The sequence below is a fragment of the Lactuca sativa genome, chromosome 6 (assembly GCF_002870075.4).
Source record: "Lactuca sativa cultivar Salinas chromosome 6, Lsat_Salinas_v11, whole genome shotgun sequence".
In the NCBI taxonomy this organism is placed as follows: Eukaryota; Viridiplantae; Streptophyta; class Magnoliopsida; order Asterales; family Asteraceae; genus Lactuca; species Lactuca sativa.
The window spans coordinates 192,391,831-192,415,607 of record NC_056628.2 but is presented as its reverse complement, the minus strand read 5'-3'; the positions used below and the strand labels follow the sequence as shown (position 1 = coordinate 192,415,607).

The 23,777-nt window shown below is 34.7% G+C and overlaps 2 protein-coding genes across 3 annotated transcripts; both read left to right on the top strand.

The window, feature by feature from the left end:
• The first annotated feature begins 693 nt into the window (after positions 1–693).
• Positions 694–3,634, top strand: LOC111879615 (auxilin-like protein 1). The gene is made up of 8 exons (XM_023876075.3): positions 694–1,645; positions 1,852–2,059; positions 2,218–2,362; positions 2,452–2,549; positions 2,713–2,778; positions 2,884–2,973; positions 3,072–3,248; positions 3,401–3,634. Exons 1-8 carry the CDS (start codon positions 972–974, stop codon positions 3,443–3,445), a joined length of 1,503 nt encoding a protein of 500 aa, XP_023731843.1. The 5' UTR covers positions 694–971; the 3' UTR covers positions 3,446–3,634.
• Positions 3,635–19,901: 16,267 nt separating this feature from the next.
• On the top strand, positions 19,902–23,326 carry LOC111879658 (histone-lysine N-methyltransferase ASHR1). Of its 2 annotated transcripts, none has more exons than XM_023876115.2 (14): positions 19,902–20,216; positions 20,321–20,412; positions 20,758–20,892; positions 21,014–21,068; positions 21,167–21,285; positions 21,391–21,479; positions 21,560–21,641; positions 21,731–21,835; positions 21,976–22,066; positions 22,154–22,273; positions 22,375–22,481; positions 22,579–22,648; positions 22,749–22,812; positions 22,895–23,326. In XM_023876115.2, exons 1-14 carry the CDS (start codon positions 19,988–19,990, stop codon positions 23,055–23,057), a joined length of 1,521 nt encoding a protein of 506 aa, XP_023731883.1. In that variant the 5' UTR covers positions 19,902–19,987; the 3' UTR covers positions 23,058–23,326. The 2 variants fall into 2 exon arrangements, with proteins under 2 accessions (XP_023731883.1, XP_023731884.1); XM_023876116.3 differs by having other exon boundaries at positions 19,903–20,090; positions 20,267–20,412.
• Positions 23,327–23,777: the final 451 nt, after the last annotated feature.

Sequence of the window (23,777 nt, the reverse complement as noted above, 5' to 3'; positions counted from 1 at the left end):
ATCTACTCCGATAAGAAAATGATTATGAGGTTTTTCATTATAAGTAGATGTTTCATTTTTATATTTCTACATCATAAGTTTGTTGAGTCCTAATTCATATCGACTCACTTCATATATAAGTTGGTTTTAGTAATAATTTTTTTTGAAAGAATCATTGATTTGGGTTTTGTTCTTTCACCGGCCACCAAGCTTTATACATATTAAAGTGATTGTTTTTTGTTTGAATTGACAGCTAAACATGGTTAAGGAACCATACGAATTTTTATTCTAGACTCTAAATTGTTCATTGGAGGCGTCCCATGTGTTCCATGTCAAATCTAAACCCTCACTTGGATCACAATTATTAACAACTACATATTCCTTTTGCATCTCATCATCCAAACATCATTTTTTCAATTTGATTGTTTGAGACATTCACATCACATGTCAACATTATTAGCAATAAGTTAAGTCACTTCAACAGTGTAACAAAATTAAGATTTTAGTGTTTAAACCTACTATAATTTTTTGGACATACATAAGGGAAACATCAAACATCTATGACTTTTTATTAATTGGGTTTTTAATACAGTGTAGAATCCAGAGGGGGTAAGATGGCTTTAATGGAAAAACCAGGGAGAAGTTTTGTAACTATAAGTGTTACAGCTCATCATCGAACACGTCGTACCCCACATAAACACCACCACCTAACGACGCACCGTTGACACCTCCATTCCATCAAGGCTGAGGTGGGAAGAAGGAAAGAGGCGATCGAGAAAGGAATTGAGACAATTATTCAATCATTTTGTCGGTGGGTTATCGCGTTTGCACTGAATCTTCTTCATCCCATCCGACTATCATATTCCTTCCTTTCGAAAACCATCTCCGATAGCTCCTGCTTTTCGGCTCAAATTTCTATAAGTTTTCCCCTTTTTTTGTATCTTTTCTCTTTGTTTTTACATCGAACAAATCCCACCACCTCCTCACTTGAAATGGATCAGTTTGGTGTTCTAGTAGAAAGTATCGGCTTCAAAGCACATGGAAAATCATCAGCCCCATTGGCCGATTTGAAGGGCACCAACAAACCCAATAACAATTCCAATGGGTTCCCTGGAGATATTGGTCTCAACCAGGATTTTTCGTCGTTTAATCGATCTAAATCGGGTTACAATTCGAATCCTTCACTTAATGTTGATGATCTTGATGGGATATTTAGATCCAATAGTAGTAACGATATGAAACCCCCGAATTCCGGTTTTGATGATGTGTTTGGGGGAGTTCATTCTGGGGCTAATGGTATTGATCTCGACTCAGTTTTCAAGGTTTCGAATTCGAATAATTACGACGATGATGACGATGTGTTTGGGTTGAAGAAATCGAGCTCAGGAGCGAGCTCTGTTGATCATCATGCGTTTAAGAAGACCCATTCAATTGATGATTTGCTTGGAAATTTTGGTGGAATGGGTGTGAAATCGAATGCTCCCAGAAATAACTCCGGGGGAAAACAAGCAAATGCTTCAAAATCAAACGATTTACTTGGAAATCTGAATGGTAATGGAGTTAAGCTGAATGGTCCAAAAAAGGTTTCAGTAAACAAGCAAGAAACTGCTTTTGATTCCGCAGATTTGCTATCAGGTTTTGGTGTAAAAAGTTCTTCAATCAATAGGTATGTAAGCCTTTATCATTTACTTGCTTCCTTTTGCTTATTTGTTTGTTTACACAAACATATGAAACTTTTAGGTGGATTACAATTTACACATGATTGCTGAAATGATCAAAAATGAATATGAAGTTAATACATCATTTATTCATTTTCAATACAACTTAGTTTATATTTAAGGGGAAGTAAACGATTCTTGTTCATATATACAGATTAAAATCAGAAACAAATCCCACTCGTCAATCAAGTTCAGCCAGATCATATTCAGCTTCAACAGAAGATCCATTTGTAATGTTTGAGAGAACACATGAGAGTGCTAGAGCAAATAATGGTGCTTTTGGAGTTGACAATTATCTGGATTCCCTTTTCAGCTCAGGCAATCAGTCAAACACCAGAACCAGTCAAAGCTCTTCAAGTGAGGTGAAACAAAGTGTCAGAATTTATGCAATATGTAGGCCCCATTTGCTACATAACAGAACATGACAACAATGACTGATGCAGTACAATGTTGTCCTATGTCCTATGTAGCAAATGGGGGTGTAGGCAACTGTAGACATGGGCTTATGTTTGTGTTTCAGGATTCTGTTTATGATGCTCTTTTCAACAACAATGGTGGCACTAAAGTTGGAAAGAAGGTTTCCTCTGATGCCTCGTATAGTGTAAAGAAAGCACCAACAAATGCAAATAGCACAGATGACTTCTCTTATCTTTTTGGAATGGGAGGTGATTATATTTCAAGACTCCTTGTAAACTCTATGTATATTAATACATTTTCTTTCTGGAATTGATTTTTTTCTTTTTCCATTTTAAAGATGCAACTCCATCAGGAGAATTTCAGGAAATCAAAGGGGAAAGTGAAGAAAGACGAAGAGCCAGATTAAACCACCACATGTCGACTCGGGAACGCATGGTATTCTTTTGATTTCATTCGTGATTTGTTGTTGTATCAAATATGAAGAATCCATCCATCAAATCCTCAAAACCCTAATTTGAAACCCTAACATTCAACACAAATAAGAAGGAACCAATTTTTTGAATAATCGTTTTGATGATTACTTTAATCGACTTGTCAGACTAAAGCACTGAATGAGAAGAACAAGCGTGACTATGAGGCACAACAAGAGCAAGATGAGAAGCACGTAAGTACTTCTACATATCAACTTTTATTTATTCTTCTTATACTGTTTGAATAGAATACTTTTGGATAAATTTTAATTTTTTTTTTAACATATTAATTTTTTCAGAGGGTAGCTGCAACCCTAGAAGGTGATATAAAGCGTTGGGCTGTTGGAAAAGAAGGCAATTTGCGTGCACTTTTATCTTCATTGCAAAATGTACGTTTTCATCTTGGATTTGTTTTGTTTATTATTATGTTTTTTTATTAGGATATTTATTTTAATAAGTCTATGAAAATTGACAATATTGGTATTAGGTGCTTTGGGGTGGAAGTGGGTGGCAAGCAATTTCACTGACTGATTTGATCACATCAACAGCAGTTAAAAAAGCTTATTACAAAGCAACTTTATGTGTTCATCCAGACAAAGTTCAGCAGAAAGGTGCAACTGTTGAACAAAAATATATTGCAGAGAAAGTTTTTGATCTTCTCAAAGTAAGATCTCTTTAATCATATATATTATATTATGTAATTGTTGGGAATCTGGATGAATGATGTTTACTTTCTTGACAATGGCCAAAAAAGTAAATTTTGGTTACTGAAATATTGCAATGAACAACAAATATAACAACCGGTTATCTTGATAGGAAGCTTGGAACAAATTCAATGCTGAAGAATTCAAGAAACAATGAGATGTTTTTTCTTTTTCGGATGTATAAAAAGTGGGAGGTGAGTTGTTTGTTTTTGGAGAATTGTAGTATGAAAATTTATTTAATCCAAGTAATACGAGTCAGGTCTGTATATGTGGGAAAGCTACTTGGTGTATTAAAAACTTGTGTTGGTTTATTTATTTGTATAAAAAAAAAGAAATACATATATAATATCTGTTATTGATATTTGATTTGCAAAAGTCATCCATGGATTTAAATGTTGCATGGATGATTGTTTGCAAGTTAAGTTGAAGATTGTAACTCAAAAATGACTGAAAAAAAAGGTAAGACTTTTTATTATTTGGTGCAACACACTCTTAACATTTCTTGATTTTAGATTATGTTTTAGCTATAAACGAGCTCACTTTTTGACATAAATAACATACCTTTGGAATTCTACAATTATGTTCTGCACTTCTGCAATAGTTAAGGAATTGTTTTTTTTTCTAAAATAAAAACACTACATGAAATAAAAACATCTAACATGAGATTTTTCAAGAAGTTTTTAGGTTAATAAGCTATTTTGAGGGTGTCGGGCTTAGCTTTTGAAAGCCAAAAAGTCATTTTGTACAAAAAGATGGAAAAGTCAGGATTCCCTGATTTTTAAAAAAGGTGACATTTACTCTATTGAAAAAGTTGGAAAAGTCAGGATTACCAAACATCTTTTTGATTTTTAGAAAAAAATAAAAGTTAAAAGTCCCTCTAAAAATTATCCCAAACACCCTGTCTATATTAGCTTGTGCAACCACAAACTCACAATGGGAGCTTTTTTAAATAAGCTAATGGATCTCACAAGAAACAAAGAAGAGGACGGTAATGAAAAACAATAAGATTTTATTAATGATCGAGAAAACTCTCCTAGGATAATTTAAAGACTATATCCATTAATTTATATTACATAATCATACATATTTATAAAAGCTAGCATTTTTTCTTAAATCTTATGTATTTGAAACCTCCATTCTTTTTTCCTTTCACCACATTCATTTGAAACTCCCATGACTTTTCAATTTTTTTATAATAATAATTATAATTTGGTAATTAAGTTAAATAAATATCAAATCTAAAGTATATTCATATATAAACTAAATTTCAATATTAAAATAATATATTTAATTCTACTTATAAAATTATGTTTTTTAACTTTTAACATATTATACTTAATTTATTAGTTTTAATATATTGTTGGATGTAAATCATTATCATTTTAAAGGTATAATTTTTGAACAATTTGTATAAAATACTTAAATTATTAATTAAAATATAACATTATAGGCTCAACTTAAATATAAATTTTATTTAACTTAAACAACCCAAAGATTATTTTATAAATAGTTAAAAGTGATAAATTGTAGTGTCTTTCTAATAATGATTATAAGTTGGTTAATAAGGTTAAATAAATATCAAACCTAAAGTATAATCATAGACTAAATTTCAATTTTAAAATAATATATTTACTTCTATTTATAAAGTTATGTTTTTAAATTTTAACATATTATAATTAATTTATTAGATTTAAAATGTTATTGCATGTAAACCATTATCAGTTTAGAGCTACAATTTTTGAACAGTTTGGACAAAATACTTAAATTGTTAATTTAAATATAACATTACAGTGTCAACTTAAATATAAATTCCAGTTCCACTAAAAAAACCAAATAATATTTTGTAAATAGGTAAAAGTGATAAATTATAGTGATAAATGCAAAAACTAAATTGTAATATCAGTTTACCTAAAATATTTCCTAAATATATTTATATAATTGTTAAAAATTTTGAAATAAGTAGCTTAAAATAACTTATAATAAAATTAGTTAAAAATAACTCTATATAAATGATTATATTGTTACCTTTAAAATCAAAAAATAATGTTTGATGTTTTAAATAATTATAATGATAGAAATTAAAACATTAAGCAAATAAATTTTAAAAAATTAGTTAAAAATAACAACTATAAATAATATTAAACCATATATAATATTTAATTTTATTGATTTGTAACTCGCGAATAGAAATTATTCAAACGATTGCGATTATGACGTTATAATTGATTTTTATATATTATCATATAATTCAAAATAATCAATATATTATATCAAATTAATATACGAATTATTATATCAAATTTAACAACAACGTTAGTGTTATATTTTAAAAAATATATATTCATAAAGACTTCAACTATATAGGTGTTTTTGCGCATTACAATGTCAACTCAAATATAAATTTCAGTTCCATTTAAAAAACTAAAGAATATTTTGTAAATAGTTAAAAGTGATAAATTGTAGTGATAAAAACAAAAACTAAATTATAATTTCAATTTAAATAAAATATTTCTTAAATATATTTTTATAATCGTTAAAAGTTTCCAAATAAATAACTAAAAATAACTTACAATAACAATAGTTAAAAACAACTCTATATAAATGATTATATTGTTAGCTTTAAAATAAAAAAACAATGTTTGATGTTTTAAATAATATTATAATGATATAAATTAAAACATTAAGCAAATAAATTTTAAAAAATTAATTAACAATAAAAACAACTTCAAATAACATCAAATCATATATTATATTTAATTTTATTCATGTGTAAGTAGAAGTCATTCAAACGATTGAGATTATGAAGTTATAATAAATGTATATATTATCATATAATTTAAAATATCAATATATTATATCAATTTAGTATAGACAAATTATTATATCAAATTTAACAACAACGTTATTGTTATATTTAAAAAATCATATATTTGTAAAGACTTCAACTATATAGATGTTTTTGCGCAACGCGCGGGCATTCGCCTAGTAATAATAATAAAGGAACATGAATACATGATCAATACAAACCAGATAAATTCATATTGACATCGTCATAAAAAAAATTAGCCCAAAATAAAAACTCGGCTGCCAAACTATTATAATACAACTATATGGGTGTTACTAATCTCAAATCATATTCTCCCTCAGTATCATAACATAACTAGGCCACCAAGGGAGAGAATCTATCTTTTAGGTCATTATTTCTATCTATGAAATCTTGTATCACTTCTATATTCATAAACTCTTCTATCCAATGTTAAACATTATATCTCTGGGATACATGGCATTCATAACAAAATATAACAAAATACGTAAGACAGTAATGTTTGGTGAATTATATGAATTTTAGACACAATAAACTATTGCAAGCATTTGATAAAAATTGTTACTCATATCATAATTAATACATGATGTAATGTATAAAATGAATGATCACATTCCAATGTAATAGCTAATCGGCTATCTTGCATCCTTGTTTTATATGTCTTTTGAGCTATTGGTTATGTATCGAATTATTGGTCCTTATAAAAGGATATGGTTACAAATAGTGGCACTCTTCAAGTTGACCATAATAATAAATAAACATCACTTCATGAAGGAGGTACCATCCAAATAGAGTCTTCATGATCTCATTCTTAAGACATCATGTGTCTAGACAAATTTTAGCTACTATGCAACTCTCATTCCTTGTATGTGTGAATATCATTTTTCTTTTGTGCAAGTAAGTGTTGGGTTTTCTATGCATCAATACACTATATCTAGGTAGCGGAAACAATCATTGATTTACCGTAACATCCCAAAATACCGATAAATTTTTTTGATTTTTAAGCCATAAAATCCATACATCATTGGTTCCCAAAATCAATAATGATTTAAATGTATCTCAAGTATCAGAGTATAACAAAAATCATCAATGCGGAAAATCATAGGGGAAACGTTGTGCAGTCAAGTCAGGTCATTCCCTTTAGAACTGGAAGTACCTGAAAATGTTAAATCACAAAACCGTAAACACAAAACTTAGTGAGTTTCCCAAAATACCACATATCATACAAGTGGGCCCAACCCAACATACGTACAAATGGACCCACCCAACATACAAATGGGCCCAACCCAACATACATGTAATTGGGCCCAACCCAACATGCACGTAAATGGGTCCAACCCAACATACAATTAAATATGCCCAGCCCAACATACACATGCAAGAGTCACAAAGAGAGCTAACATCCTACACAGTATAGTAAGAGGACTCACCTCAATCTAAAGACAGACAAATCTCACACTCGAGCTGCTGATACTAGAACTCTTCACACTAATCATATATAGAGTAAAATCCTAATAAGAAATTAAGGAAATGATTCATACTCAATAATCTTAGTCCATAGTTACTTTCCCTGGTTTAATGTTAATTAGAAAAACTCGTTGCATAAATTTCAACGATACATTACAATGCATTACTAACAACAATTCCATGAACCATTAAACTAACAACAATTCCATCAAAGATTACACTTAAAACATTACTACCAAACATTACACTTAAAACATTACTACCAAACAAAGCATTAAACTTAAAACAATTCCATGGGTTATTTTTAACGGAAATAGAGCCGTCTACTTGGAATACTGATTATTTTTAACAACCTTCCAAACGTCCTCATATTCAAAGTCTCTGCCTTCACGCTCCAAAATGTAAAAATCTTTAACATCTTCCATGAACTGTTCGTCCTCTACATAACGAAAATTGGAATTTTTCGCATAATTAAATGCTCAATTGAACCATGTGACTTCTTCCTTTACATCCATCCATTTACTGACAATATCTGATTGTTTTCGGTGTTGTCATTCTCCCATCTCATTGTTGAACAAAGTTGTTATGTGGGTCCATTCATCACCTACTAGGCAATGCGGGGGAGTCAGTAACGTTACACCATCCTTAACACTAAGCCAACATCGTGTTAGAACCAACACGTTGTTTGACGTCCATGCTCGTTCAGAATTGGAAACAGGTAGTTCATTTGAAGAAGATGCTGCATTCGACGACATTTCTGAATATAGGAGTTGGTTTCGTTTAGATGATATGGGTATTTGTTTCGTAGAGCTTAAACTAGGGATGTCAAAAAACCTCGTGGAACTCCGCTCCCGCGGGACCCCAATGTCGTACGAGACTAAATTTTTAAAAAACCCGGGAGCGGGAGCGGGGACAGGGGCAAAATTAAACCCCGTTTATTTTCGAGACCGGGGTCGGAGTCGGTATTTCCGTCCTGTACTCCCGCGGGGGCCCCGATTGTACATTATGTAAAAAATATATATTTAATATAAAATACATATATAAAATAGTTTTTTTAATTTTAGGTTTAGTGTAGGTTTCACTTTTCCGTTTCCAATTAATGGATGTTGAAGATGTAGCGAATTGATCATATATTTTTGGACATGTAAGTATTTTATATTTGTAATGTTGGATTTGTCGTATTTTATATTTGTAAGATTATTGAGATTGTCGTTTTGTAATGTTGGATTTTTAATTTTTTTTAGTTTCTAAAAGATTAGGTTTTAAGCTTTTAAAGTTATTAAAAATAGTTTTTTTAGCCTAAAACAAAACAGTTTTTTAGCAAAAAAAATCGAATTTTAAGCCTATAAACCGGGGGATCCAGGGGAACGGGGGCGGGCATAGGGGCTATGTAAACGGGGGATCCGGGGACGGGACCAGGGGAGGGGGTAACAACTGATTTCGAGAGCTGGGGCAGGGGCAGCTATTTCCACTCCTGTTTGGTCCTGTTGACATCCCTAGCTTAAACATGTATTTATAATAATAAAAAGAGGAGTTAACAAATCTGACTATGAAATAGTAACATTTGGACTATGATTTGCAGGTTATTGCAGTGACTTATCATGTCATTTATGTGTTTCCATTTCGAAGTTTGACTACGATTTGCAGGTTACTACAGTAACTTGTCATTAATGTGCAGTCATTTCAAAGTTTGGCTATGAATTACAACTCTGAATACGAAATAGTTACATTTTGGACTATGATTTGGAGATTACTAGTATGTATAAATACAACTTATACCACGATTTCTTATTACAAATACTAAATAAAATCTCGACTTTATTATGTGTTCCTCCGAAAAGTTCGAAATTTGCTCATGCAACGATGTAGATTGTTACTACTGTGATCCAATTGACCATTTTTTTACACCCTCTTCAGCAGGCCATATATGTAGGATGAAAATTTTGAAGAATTGAAAAAGGCTGAAGAACAACAAAAACAGGATAAAGAGTTATCCCGAGTTCTCAGTGAACATCGTAATGTTATTGCATCGGAATGCAAACAAGCTCAAGAATGGATAGACCTCAAGAAAAAGAAAATCAAAGAGCATGAATAATGGATAAAAAAGACTAAGAAGATAATAAAAATGACTGAAAAATGGATTGCTGACAAGAACACGGAGATGATACAACTTCGGGTGCAAAAGGATCGTTTGGAAGATAAAATGAGAATTAGGGATGATTATATAACAATCGAGAAAGAAAAGCACCCGTTGCAGTTCCCTGAGTTTAATAATTAGTTAAAAAAATCTTGTAACATTATTGGGTTTGGTGTTTTTTTTTAGATTAACATGTTTGTTTACCGTTAAGCTTCATTTGTTGTTTTAATAAAAACATCTTCAAATTTAAGGTTGTTTTATATCAAAATATGAAAGCATAACAACATCTTATAAGATTTAATAAAAACATTACAATACATAATAACTGAAAAACTCTTCAATTTAAGGTTGTTTTATATCAAAATCGGAGTCATAGCTTTGTGACCAAGTCAAAGAACCACCAATATTAAATGTTGTTTCTGTAGTAGAAATTCCCGTGCGATGTGCTCCATTACCGGACGCCCTTCCAGAACAATTGTTTCTCGTGTGTCCTGCTTGACCACAGGTAGAACACTCTTTTCTAATTGGACCCTCGCCTTGGGATGAAATGCGGTTTGTGTTTCTTGGCCTGTCTGGCTGAAGTTTATTCATTATAGGTGGCTTAACAATCATCAAATTATCGGGGATCTCCCATTCGGATGGCTCTGGCAAAGGGTTTACTGATTCCTCATACGTTTTCCTCAGTGTTTCAGTATAGTAAGCATTTAATGCAAACTTCGAGCAGTCTTGGTAATTGTTGACTGTTAACGCTCTTATGACATGACCACAAGGTATGCCATCAAGTTGTCAATGCCTACATGTACATGTCATTTGTTGGAAATCAACAATCACGTTTTGTGCCCCCTTTTTGAACTCACATTTAGTACTTGAGATCATGCGAACATTCCATTTACTAAAATGTTTTTTGTTTTCTTTTACAATATCATCGGTCCAAGGGGTGAGTGTTGTTGTTGCTTCTGCTTAAAAAATAAACAAAATTAGATAGTTACGATCAATAAAATATAACAAAAATATTAATATTAAAACTTAATACCTGCAAAGTTACGTCTTTGAAACCACCACTGTTTCATTGTTTCACGAAAAAAAATCGATCAACATAAGTATCGACACCTTACGTGCGTGTCTAGATAATGCATTTATTGACTCCGCACGGTTGGACAACATAAGATTGTATCGGTTCCCTCTAAAATGTGCCCTAGACCAAGTTTCAGGATTTATACTTTTGAAGTATTCCCATACCGGTTCTTTTGTCTTTTTCATAAGTTCCATGGCAGCATCAAAATCTTCAACTGTATATGCCTTACAAGCCTCCTAAAAAAATCCTTTAACTGTCTTACTCTTCCCGTATCTAGCTACTACGTTGAAATACAAATGGACACCACATATTCCGTGATGGGCATGAGGAAATTTTTTGGCAACAAATGTCGCTATAGATGGAGACCTATCAGATATAATTGTAAGCTCCTCCATATTGCCTATGCAATCACATAGTTTTTGAAAAAACCATGTCCAAGAATCTGTACACTCATTTTTTCATATACCATATGCAACCGGTAATATATTGTTTTGTCCATCCTTAGTAACTGCAAGTAACATGGTACCTTTGAACTCGCCCTTTAGGTGAGCTCCATCTACTACAAGGGTCGGTTTACAAAAATTGACAAAAGCGTGTACCTACGATACATTGTATATCTATTCAAATACACCAAAATAAAAATAAAAATAAAAATAAAATATAATACTAACTGAGCAACCAAGTCCAACGTACAAAAACTCAAACCGATCATCACCATCAGTTTGAATATGTGTCACCGTACCCGGATTATGTTTGACCAAATTGTGGAAATAAGCTGAAAGTTTGGTAAAAGAATCCTCTTTCATATCCCTTAACAACAACAATACATATTGCTTCGCACGCCAAGCCTACTGGTATGAGATATTGATACTCAATTGAGCATTCATATCATTAATAATATCCTTTCCCCGATATACTCTACTATAATCTTCAGCCAAAACACCAGCAAGATATTCACCCAAAACATATTTGTTTGTTTGTCAATGATTAGGTTGCAAAATTATTGAAGAACATGTATGTACATCAACAAATTTATTCACTTGGAAAAGCCCGCCAAAATTTTTAATTCCTTTTGCTCTTAGTAACCAAGAACAATTTTTCGAAACACACACAACCTCATACCTTGATTTGGTGGATCTACTTGTCCTCGTCTGAAAACCTTCTCGCAGACATTTTTCCCAATAGCCCATTTTAGAAGATCTTTGTTCTTAAATATAATAAGACATTAAATCTTTTGAAGATTGATGTTTACCATCTGTTGTAACACCCTTGAAAATCATGACAAAAAAATTCATTTTAAATTAAGTGGTTTATAAAATTGTTTACTGGAAACATCAACATATCATAACAGCCCGTAACCTCATGAGTCAAATATCATAAAACATGTCGTGGAATAATGATAAAATAATAATACTAATATCAGAGTACAATCCTGTGGATCTCAAAATGCGGAATCAGATGTGTGTTTGATGCGTTGCTACCGTGCCAACTCCTTCCCCTTCGATGAAGAGGTACCTGAAACCAAAACTGAAAACCGTAAGCACAAAGCTTAGTGAGTTCCCCCATCATACCACATACCACGCAATAACATATTAAGCCAGACATATCTGGGTGTCAGCCTCCCCTTCGGTATATTTCAACCGGATAAGTGCCTAGCATATCTGGGTGCTGGCCTCCCCTTTCGGTCTATTTCAACCGGATATCGGGGACTATTTCACCCCTACCACTACCACATAGAATCATAACATACTGTCACATAGATCATAACAACCAGTAGCATACCAGACAATTATCACACAAACAATCTTCTAACTACAAACTCTTACTAGTAGGTTGGTATTGTGGCCTTAGACCCACTTCTACTGGAAGGTAACTCACCTTGTAAACTGCGTGTCGAATCTCGCAGAAGGTAGTCTCTAACAGCTGCTCCGATGACTCCCAACTATCATAATCACATTAACATTCAATCAGAGTCTATAACACTACCTAGGGTAAAATGACCATTTTACCCCTTGGTCCAATTGGAACATTCATAAGTCCCAATTCTATCTTATTAAGCCTAACCCTCCTATGACCCATCAAAGACTCCTTAAGGGTCCATTAATTGCCCAATTTCTGAATTGGGCCTTATCCCCTTCCAAATGGGCCCAAAAGTTCCAAGTCCAAATCTAATAATTCCAAAGGGTCCAATCATGGCCCAATAGGCCCAATACTCTAATTCCAGATTCCCAAGTCTAAAATCATACTTCACAGTAGGCCACGGGGCCCAAAGTCCATGCCCATTATCTTAAGGCCTGAAGGCCCAAAACATCCTCTCTGCATGCGTACGCACGGCGTACTTGGCATGTACACCCAACGTACGCTGTCCTTGACCAAAACGGGGAGCTGACCCAGTACGCGCGACGTACCAGGGAGTACGCCCAGCGTACTAGCCAACTTCCTTGGGACATCATTTGTGACTTAATCCATTAAGTCTTTACGTCCAAACTGTAGATCCAGGTCCTTTAAGACTTCCTAAACCATAAAGTCACAAACTTTATGTGCTTGCATGCATGGTCGGGGTCAAAACATGATTTTGGTCCTTTTAACAAGCTTTAAGACCCACTAACACATGCATGGTTGTGGCTTAGCCATCAAGATCCGATTTTTATGACCATAGATACTTCTAAGACTCCAAAAGGACAACTCTTATGCTCTGAAACCCTCAATACTTGTAACACCCGAAATCAGAAAGGTCAAGAAAGGAAAGGAAAAACCCTAAGTTGAAGAGGGTTGACTCGTTGAGTCCAGGGAGAAACTCGGCGAGTCGGAGCGGGATCCGGATGTAAAGCAATTGACCGACTCGGCGAGTCGGCAAGTGGACTCGGCGAGTCAGGTCTGGGTTTGGAAACCCTAATTTCGGGACTTGGTACCCTATTTAAGCATCTTATTCTCTTTCCTAGGGCTCAGTTGCGGCCCTATAGTCCAGAACCAGAAACCCTAAGCCTCCATTGTTGCTCATTCAAGTTTTCTTGCCATTTTGGGTGGTTTGAAGGAAGAAGGAAGAAGGCTCACATTGGGGATTCAAGAATTGGCAGTAGATCCAGAGTTTGTGAGGTCTTCCAGAGCATTTGAAGGTAATGAGTCGTGACCTTCCCTCTTTTGCATTTAGATCAACCTTTATCATAGGATTTGGGGCTTTTAGGGCAAGTTCTTGAGCCATTTCGAGTTAGAAGCCCAGATCTGAAGTTGCTACTTCAGATCTATGTGTATCTTGGCCTAGAGAATCATAAAGCATCAGTCTATGGGTTGATTGTTGAGCCCCTTTGTCTCAAACCCTAAGTTTATGGTGTATGGTGCCTAGATCTCCTTCTCTACACGTAAAGTTTGCAACTTTACGTGGAGAATAGGCTTGGGAAGGGTAGATCTGCAGTATGGAGTCCATGCATGACTCAAAAGTCCTCTGCATGTATGAAGATCTGAATAGACTCGGCGAGTCCTTCGAGTGGACTCGGCGAGTAGCTTGAAGATGAGGAGGAACTCGACGAGTGAGATGAACAGCTCGTCGAGTCGGATGAAGTTAAGCATGAACTCGGCGAGTTGGAAGAACAACTCGACGAGTTGGTTGAAGATTGCCTTGGACTCGGCGAGTCAGGTCGCGAAACCTCAAACCCTTCGAGTTGAGACTCGAATCAGTGAGTCGGGTGGTGACTCAGCGAGTTGGACAGGACAGGACTTGGAACTAGTTGGACTCGGCGAGTCATAGAATGACTCGACGAGTCGAGAACTCGGCGAGTCATTAGGAGGACTCGGCGAGTAGGGTTGACCTGGAAGGTTGACTTTGACCAGGATTTTGACTTTGACCAGAGTTGACTTAGTTGACTGTCAGACTAAGTGTTATATGTATATTGATAGCTCGGAGAGCTAGAGGAGCAGCGGTTCAGGGGATTGTCGAGTAGCAGCCAGAGGTTTATCAACAGAGCTCAGCAGTTCAGGTGAGTTTCCTTCTAGTAGGAACGGGTCTAAGGCCACAATGCCGACCCGTTTAGCTGGTAGCAGTTTCCGGATTTTGATCTGATGCAGTATTTAGTATGTTTGATGCCTTCGTGGCTCAGACAAGAATTATGTGTTATGTGTTCCGGGCCACGGCCCGATGTAGTATGCAGTATATGTGTGTTCATGCTAGTTGATATGTTTATGCTATGTTCTGTTCAGTTAGCCCGGACTTCGGTCCGATACAGGGGGCAAGGCCCCAGTTAGTCCGGACTTCGGTCTGATGCAGGGGGCAAGGCCCCAGTTAGCCCGGACTTCGGTCCGATGCAGGGGACAAGGTCCCAGTTAGTCCGGACTCCGGTCCGATGCAGGGGGCAAGACCCCATTTAGTCCGGACTTCGGTCCAATGCAGGGGGCAAGGCCCCAGTTAGCCCGGACTTCGGTCCGATGCACAGGACAAGGTCCCAGTTGGTCCGGACTTCGGTCCGAGGCAGGGGGCAAGGCCCCAGTTAGCCCGGACTTCGGTCCGATGCAGTGGGCAAGGCCCAGTATGTGCTTTATATGTTATGGTATGGTATGTGGTAGTTTGGGGGAGCTCACTAAGCTTCGTGCTTACGGTTTTCAATTTTGGTTTCAGGTACTCGGTTTTCAAAAGAGGAGCTCGGGAAGATTGCAGAGCACACACCATAGTCAGTTAGCCTGGGAATGTTTGACTCTGATAATGATATTATGTTTTGAATTTAATACTCGAAAGTTATGTTTGACTTATGATACGTTGTTTATAAATCTAGTTTTAGTAATGTTTTAAAAGAAATTTGTAGTCGTGATTTTTGGGTCGTTACAATACTCAAGCATTCTCAGCAAAGGTGTCAAAAGGTGACATAAAATACCCAAATGAACAAATCTAAACATATAATGGCCAAGTTTGGAACTTGATACCTCAAAAGAGTCAGAAATGATGCCAATCTTCTAGATCTACGAGCTCTTGGTGGATTCTTGCTCCTTCAAACTCCTTTCTCTTCCAAAGCACACAACCACACCAAAGTACTCTCAAATGGCTTCCAAAGCACAAAGACACACAAAAGGGGGGGTTAGGGTTTTCGTGGAGGTTGGCTAAGGGTGAAGGGAGGTTGAACCAACAGGGGTTATGTTCTTTATATAGGGAGTAAACCCTAAATTTTAGGGTTTAAAGAGTTGCACACGTACGCTGGGCGTACTCCTGGTACGTTGGGCGTACATACATGGCCTCCACAGTTCATTCTCACGAGTACGTTGGGCGTACATGGCAATGTACTCCCCACGTACGAAGCTTCCTCAACCCACTTGCAAGCCCAAATCAAACCATTCCACACTTCAATTAAGATGATCAATAATAATAATATCTTCAAATCCCGGATGTTACATCTGTGCTGGGATATCTTCATTAATATCAACTAGACATGCTGGTACAGGGGGGCATACCGTATGTAGCACCTAGTTCATGGTATGTACTCCTTATGATTTATATTTTAAATTAGTTCATTATTGCCTTGGACTCGGTGAGTTGAAGGACCAACTCGCCGAGTAGGAGCGGGATAAGACGCGGGGTCTGAACTTTGGACTCGGCGAGTCGGCCCCCGGACTCGGCGAGTAGACCCTGTTTGGGCAAAAACCCTAATACGGGTGTTTGCACCCTATTTAAACGCTCTAACTTGGCCTCCTTTGTCCCTAACACTTCCAGAGAGCTGTAGAAAGAAAACCTAGCCCCCATATTGTTCTTGAGGGTGATTTTGGCCTTGTGAGGAAGGTTTGGGAGGTTAGAAGAAGAGGGAAGAGGTCGAAGTGTGCAAGGAGGGGAGGTAGATCCGGAATCTATACTGTGAAAAGCTTCCATTCAGGTAGAAAAGTTCTTGCCTTGATCACTAGTTCATTAGATCCCCTTTTTGTCCCAAATTAGTGGTTTTCAAGCCCTAAAACCTCAAACTCCATGTATTCATGCTCTATGTTCTGAAAGGACTTCAGATTGGGACCTTATAGACATCTTAGAAGTGTAAAGTCTTTGTGGTTGGAGTTATTGAGGTCCCTATTGAGTGTATGACCTCTTAAAGAGCTTGGATTTGCCTTTTTGAGCTTGTAAGGCCATGCATGCACGTAAAGTTTGCAACTTTACGTGATAAGCATGCCCTAGGAGCATAGATCTATGGTTTAGAAGCATTGAATGTCTCAGATTTGGTCTGTATGAGAAGTGGGTTGAAGGGACTCGGCGAGTCCCAAAGTGGAACTCGGCGAGTTCTATGAAGATGACTTTAGACTCGGCGAGTCCTATGAAGATTGCCTGGAACTCGACGAGTTGTTCTTCAAACTCAGCGAGTCATATGAACTGTCACCGAGTAAGAGGGGTTTAAGTGTTGAAGGTCCAACCCTTTGTATCTGCACGTAGAATTAGCAATTTAACGTGTAGCAATAGTCCCAGAACCCCAAATCCTCTTAAGGGATGCTCTGGTGAGGACTTGGAAGCGAGTAGGAGATCTGCTCGTGGGGACTCGGCGAGTCGGATCATGAGTCAGCTCTATAGTCCCGAGTAGTGAGTTAAGGGTGACTCAGTGAGTGGGAAGAGGGACTTGGCGAGTAGGATCGGGTTAGTAGGAGAAGGACTCGACGAGTCTGTGCCACGACTCGGCGAATCCAGTCAACTGGAAGTTGACTTTGACCAAGGAGTTGACCTTGGACCAGGGGTGGGTCAGTCAATTGACCTAAGGGTATTTATGAGTGGCTAATATATGTTTATGGATTTGTAGCCGGAGGATTACCGGTACAGCCGCCAGACGTCTGGCAGTCAGACTTTCGGTAGCTACGTTACGAGGTGAGTTTCCTTCCAATAGTAACGGGTCTAAGGCACCAAGGCCGACCCGTATAGACGATATGTTAGTGTCGGAGTGTGGGCAGGGCCCGTATCTCATAGTTGAGGTTGATTATGATATATGCCAGTATGATAGAATTGTTTATACTCGTTGTCTGTGTGATACTTGTATGTTATGGTAGCAGCTGAGTGTGGGCGAGGCCCATATCTCTCTGATAGTGGAGTGTGGGTGAGACTCGTATCTCTCAGATAGGGGAGTGTGGGCGAGGCCCGTATCTCCTAGCTGTTCATTGTATGTTTGTATGGTATGAGGTATTATGGTGAAACTCACTAAGCTTCGTGCTTACGGTTTACAGTTTTGTTTTCAGGTACCTCTTCTTCAAGAGGGAAGGAGCTGGCGCGGTAGCGGCACATCATACACGCACCTTGTTTTTCGCACCATGAGTCATTCTGGGATTTTGTACTCTGATAGTTGATTGTTTTTCATGTTTTGGTTTTCAGACACGATGTATGTTATGAAATTGTTTGACCAGACAATGTTTTAATTACAACCGTTTTCTAAAATATTGATTTAAAAAGAAAATTTTTGGACGTGAAATTTGGGTCGTTACACCGTAAAAAAAGGTTATCGAGAAATTTAGCTTTAACTTCATCACCTAACTCATCTCCATCAGAATTGCTTTCTAAGTCGGTTATATCTAAAGCTACATCAGCAACATCAACATAATCCCTGTAAACATGCACATTTTCATCTTTTTGAATAACAACTTTTTTCTTTTTACTTTTATCTACTACACGCCTATTCATAACTTTAACTTCTTGTTCGGGAACATCAACACAACGACCAACCATGTCATTAAGATATGTATCAACATCATCATCACCAACATACTTGTAATTCTCAGGATCTACATAGTGAATAGGTGAATACCTAACATTAACATTTTCAGCAACACTATGAAATTGAGGTACACTAGGAGTATTGAAAGTCCCTATTGGATTGTTGCTCCCTTTATCGCTGCATAAATTAGCAACCAACTCATTTCTACTCTGGCCACCCTCCTTATCTGCATCACATTCATCAGCCACCACAAACACTTTCACAACCCTTTCTCCACTACATTTTATTACATTTATCAACATTCTAACATCCATGTCTTCAACCATGACTATATAACGATTCTATTCAGGATGATGGAAACGAAAACTAATTTTATATTTTTCTAACAAACCGATTTTGCTTTTCACCAAAGATAGAAATTCACCATAACTAATATAATCAGAAAATATCAAAGTGAATTTAGAAATACCTCCATGTGGACATACGTATTCCAAATTTGTTTCAGTAACTTGCTATCTCCCACCACTTATAAGGCAAACTAAATATTCAATATTTTTTAGAGAGGTTTTAAGCAAATTTTCCAAAAAAATAACAACTAAACTGATAATTTTTTTGCAAAAGTTTATATATAATAAGGTTATTTCGTAGTCAAACCCATCAATTTCGTAGTCAAAAATAAAAAAATAAAATGAAAAAAATCACAAAATCACAAATCAAATTGAGAGGAAATCGCAGATGGAGCGATTTTAGCTGGAGAAATGATATATATATATATATATATACACATACACACATATTTTTTTTTTTTAAAAAAAAACCACCTTTGAATGTACAAGTGGCTAAAGCACGAAGATGGTTTCATGAAATCGCAGATGGATATAAACCATATTCGATTTTAATGGCTAAAATTGCAAAATTGAGTTTTTTTGGTTATTTTCATAACGAAATTGGTGTATTAGGCTAAATTTGTAATTTTCTCAATATTTAATGATGTATGTTTAAAAAATAACTAATAAGTAATCTTCTTATCTAATAAAATAATAATTTTATTTTCTTTCTGACATGTGTCATCTTATTAGGCCTCCTAATTAATGTATATTTTATTTTCCTTTTGTCATATGTCACCATATTATATCTCCTAATTAATACATGTCATTTGTAAACCTATTAATTTTCCATTTCAAATTTTAAATTTACCACTCTAATTACATTAAATTAATAACACTAGAATAAAAATTAAAATAAACTTAATACAAATTATAAAATGATATAATTTCACATATTTATTTAAATCAATTATTAAAATTTATATAACTAAAAAATCTCTTAATTAATAATTTATTTAAAATAATTAATTATTAATTTTAGATTATATAATATTGGTTAGGTTTGTTAGGTTTAATATATGTAAATAAATTTGAGTTGTTATTTTTTTAAATATTGTATTAATTATAAGTCGAGTATATCACAGGACTGAAAGGGTTTCGTTGGTTTCTCTCTGTTTGCCGTCTTCAGTGCGAATTGGGTGCCTACTCTTGCTCGTTATGGAAGATTTGCAGAAGCTCCTGCTACATGACCATGGTCTATCAGTTTCGACACTTCCGGAGAAAGGTCGCTGCCTCTTCACTACTCGAGAATATTCCCCAGGTATCTCTCGATTTCTAAACCTTCATCCCTCAGTTGTAGCTAGCAAATGGGTCAATCGTGGTTTGGATAACCGGTCAAAATGTGTTCCTCTCAAAACCGATACAATTAAACGATACTATGAAACAGGTTTGTGTGGATTGGATGTTGATCATTCTATTTATATTCTTAAATTACAGGAGAAATTATATTATCTGAAGAACCTTATGTTTCTGTACCAAACAAAACTCCAGTGAAATCCAGATGCGATTGGTGTTTTACATCAAGTAATGTGAAGAGATGTTCATCTTGTCAAGTTGTGTGGTATTGTGGAAGTAAGTGCCAGGTATATTTTGCTTCATGTTGTTATCTTATCTATAGCATTCATCTTCCATTAATTTGTTTATTATCACATCCTACTTTCATTTCTTTCTATTACATCTTTCTACTTTTAATTTTCTCTCATCCAAGGTATTGTACTTTCTTTTTTCTTTCATTTGAACATATTGTACTTTGAAAAATTCTACCCAATTATAGTTGGATAGGTTTTTCGAACTACAATAGTCTAGGATGCCATAACAAACAACTAAACGAAAATATGCTGCTATTTGCTTCCATTAGTTCATCATTATTGAAATCATCATCTCCTTCTTAGTTCTTAATCTGATGTTTTCATTGGTGATCATTTTAGACATCTGATTGGAAGGTCCATCGACTTGAATGCCAACTTCTCGCCAAGCTGGAGAAAAATAGAATAAAATCTCTTACACCTTCTATACGTTTGATGGTTAAACTTTACCTACGCAGGAAATTGCAGAATGAAAAGGTGAAACTCTCTCTCTCTCTCTCTCTCTCTCTATATATATATATATATATATATATATATATATATATATATATATATATATATATATATATATAATATTTAACACTAGCATTAATGCCAGGTTATTCCTACTAGTGTGACAGACAACTACAATCTGGTGAAAGATTTAGTATCTCGTATCCTTGTGTATATGGAGTATTGCCCAGTATATATATGTATTGTGATGCTAAGTTTCAATGGTTTTTGTTGTTAAATTTGACACATTTTCATAAAGATATCTCTGAAGTTGAAGAGATGCAGTTGGTGTTGTATGCACAAATGGCAAGTCTTGTAAATATAATACTCCAGTGGTCTACTCTCAATATTAAAGAGATTGCACAGAATTTCTCCAAGGTACAATGTTCTTTAAACATCCAATTTACTTTTTAGATTAGTAAATCTTGCAGCTATTTTTCCCAATAATTAAAACCAACTATTTTAATCACATTTCACATACAGCTCGCATGCAATGCACATACAATTTGTGACAGTGAGCTGATACCATTAGGAACCGGATTATATCCCGTCATTTCCATTATAAATCACAGGTGACTTCAGGGGTAAAAATGGTATTTTTCTTCTTTGAAACTTCACTCACATCAACTAACAAATGACTTTGATTTTACAGTTGCTCTCCAAATTCAGTTCTTGTATTTGAGGGCAGAATTGCAACTGTACGTGCTATGCAAACAATACCAAAAGGCAGTGAGGTATGTTTTAATTACAATCCTTTTATTTTTAAGAATCAGATTATTTATGATTTTATTCTAATAATAATATAATATAATATAATATAAAGGTATTGATAAGTTACATAGAGACAGCAGGAAGCACCATGACTAGACAAAAGGCTCTGAAAGACCAATACTTCTTCATCTGCAGTTGTCCCCGATGCATAAAACTGGTAATTTACATTCTACTTTTATTACTCACTTCACCAAAAAATCATTATTTGTTAGAAGATATTTGGTATTATTATTGGTTACAAATTATAAGTTACATTTTGTTATTATGAATAAAAACTGCATTGCTTTTGATTGAAAGGGTGAGCATGATGACATTGAAGAAAGTGCAATTCTTGAAGGATACAGATGCAAGAATCACACATGCAATGGCTTCTTGCTTCGTGATCTTGGTATGATATTAATCCATGAGACTTGATTTCTTGTAGTGTTGATATTGTTTTATTTATTTATTTATTTATTTATAATTTTGTTTGCAGAAAGTAAAGGATTTAAATGCCAACAATGTGGGATTGTAAGGGAGAAAGAAGAAATTGTAAAGATTGCTAGTGAAGAAAAAACAATTTCAAACAAGGCATCTGTAGCACTTTCCTCTTGTCGTATCCTTTAATTTTTTCTATGTAATTAATATATATGTATTTGTCGATATCTTTTACTTTTTTTTTTCATTTCTTGAAAATCTTCCTTAATTAGATTTCAGATAACAAGGAAGCCCTTGACATGTATTTAATGGTTGAGAAACTCCAAATGAAGCTTTGTCATCCCTTTTCAATCAATCTAATGCGTACAAGGGAAACTCTATTAAAAGTAATGCATTTAATCCTTTTTATACATATATATTTTTTAAAGAAGTTAAATAGTTGATAAATGTCACACTTTTTTTTTTTTTTTTTTTTTTTTACAGATATTAATGGAGTTGCAAGATTGGAAGAAAGCACTTACATATTGTAGACTCACTATCCCAGTTTATGAAAGTACATTATCTATTACAAAAATATCTTCCATAATCATTATAATCAAAAGTTAAAAATAATAAAATATCCATTTACCATTGATTATTCTATTTAATTACAGGAGTGTACCCTAAATTCCATCCTTTAAGAGGGTTGCAATATTACACGTGTGGGAAGCTTGAATGGTTTGTAATAGTACATTATTTTTTTTGTATATATCCAACTTCCTTAACATTTTTTTAAATAAAAAGTTTATAAAATTTTCAGGTTACTTGGATACACTGATGAAGCTATTAAGTCGCTTACACAAGCAGTTGATGTATTACGCATTACTCATGGAACTAATACTTCTTTCATGAAGGATCTTATTGCAAAATTGGAAGAAGCACAAGCAGAAGCTTCTTACAAGCTTTCATCAATGGATGATTAGTGATATCAATTTGTACTTAATCTTAATGAGGACTTCAATTAATCTGATAAGTTATATGTCGGTGTTTCTTTTTGACTTAATAGAGAAAGTCAAGGAAATGAGGGCTTTTATATCAAGTCCTAACTTAGTTTATGTAATTTTTGGTAGATGTTCTGTTTTATACAATTGTTAAACAGGTAGAAAATTTTGGGGATTCATGACTATTAAATACAATGTGTACATATTTGAGCAACATTCTTAGTGCTAAAGGGATTAAGACATTTTTTTTATGAACATCACTAATATTGAGTGTGTGTTGTGTATGTAAACCACTGACAAAAGATATATTTGTGTGTGTATATATATAGTCAAAGGTCCATTGAGAACAAAAATTTCATGAGGGTCGTGATAGATTGTCAAATGCTTTAACTGATTTTTTTTTTCGGGTACTTAATCTCCCTATTCTAATCTATCCTAATAAATGAAAATGTTTTTGCCACTTCTCATTTCCTCAAGATTTTTATCATGTCATTATGTGAGATTTTTGAATTATTTAAATTCTACATGTCATTATGTGGTATTTTCATTTTTTGTTAAAAAAAATTAATCAATTCCACTAATTAACATCTCTATTATTATATATGTACCTAGGTTATAACCCGTGGAAACCAGTGTTAATATGTATAAAGGGCTATTAGGTTATAATCCTAATAGGAAACCAGGGTTCATAATTTTCACTTA

Excerpts from the sequence above, each read along its gene's own strand:
- LOC111879615 (XM_023876075.3), top strand. The coding sequence starts at position 972 with ATGGATCAGTTTGGTGTTCTAGTAGAAAGTATCGGCTTCAAAGCACAT. Across the intron at positions 2,060-2,217 it reads GTCAAAGCTCTTCAAGTGAG|GATTCTGTTTATGATGCTCT; the intron begins GTGAAACAAAGT and ends TTTGTGTTTCAG. Across the intron at positions 3,249-3,400 it reads AAGTTTTTGATCTTCTCAAA|GAAGCTTGGAACAAATTCAA; the intron begins GTAAGATCTCTT and ends TTATCTTGATAG.
- LOC111879658 (XM_023876115.2), top strand. The coding sequence starts at position 19,988 with ATGGAAGATTTGCAGAAGCTCCTGCTACATGACCATGGTCTATCAGTT. Across the intron at positions 21,480-21,559 it reads ATTTCCATTATAAATCACAG|TTGCTCTCCAAATTCAGTTC; the intron begins GTGACTTCAGGG and ends TTGATTTTACAG. Across the intron at positions 22,274-22,374 it reads TGTAGCACTTTCCTCTTGTC|ATAACAAGGAAGCCCTTGAC; the intron begins GTATCCTTTAAT and ends ATTAGATTTCAG.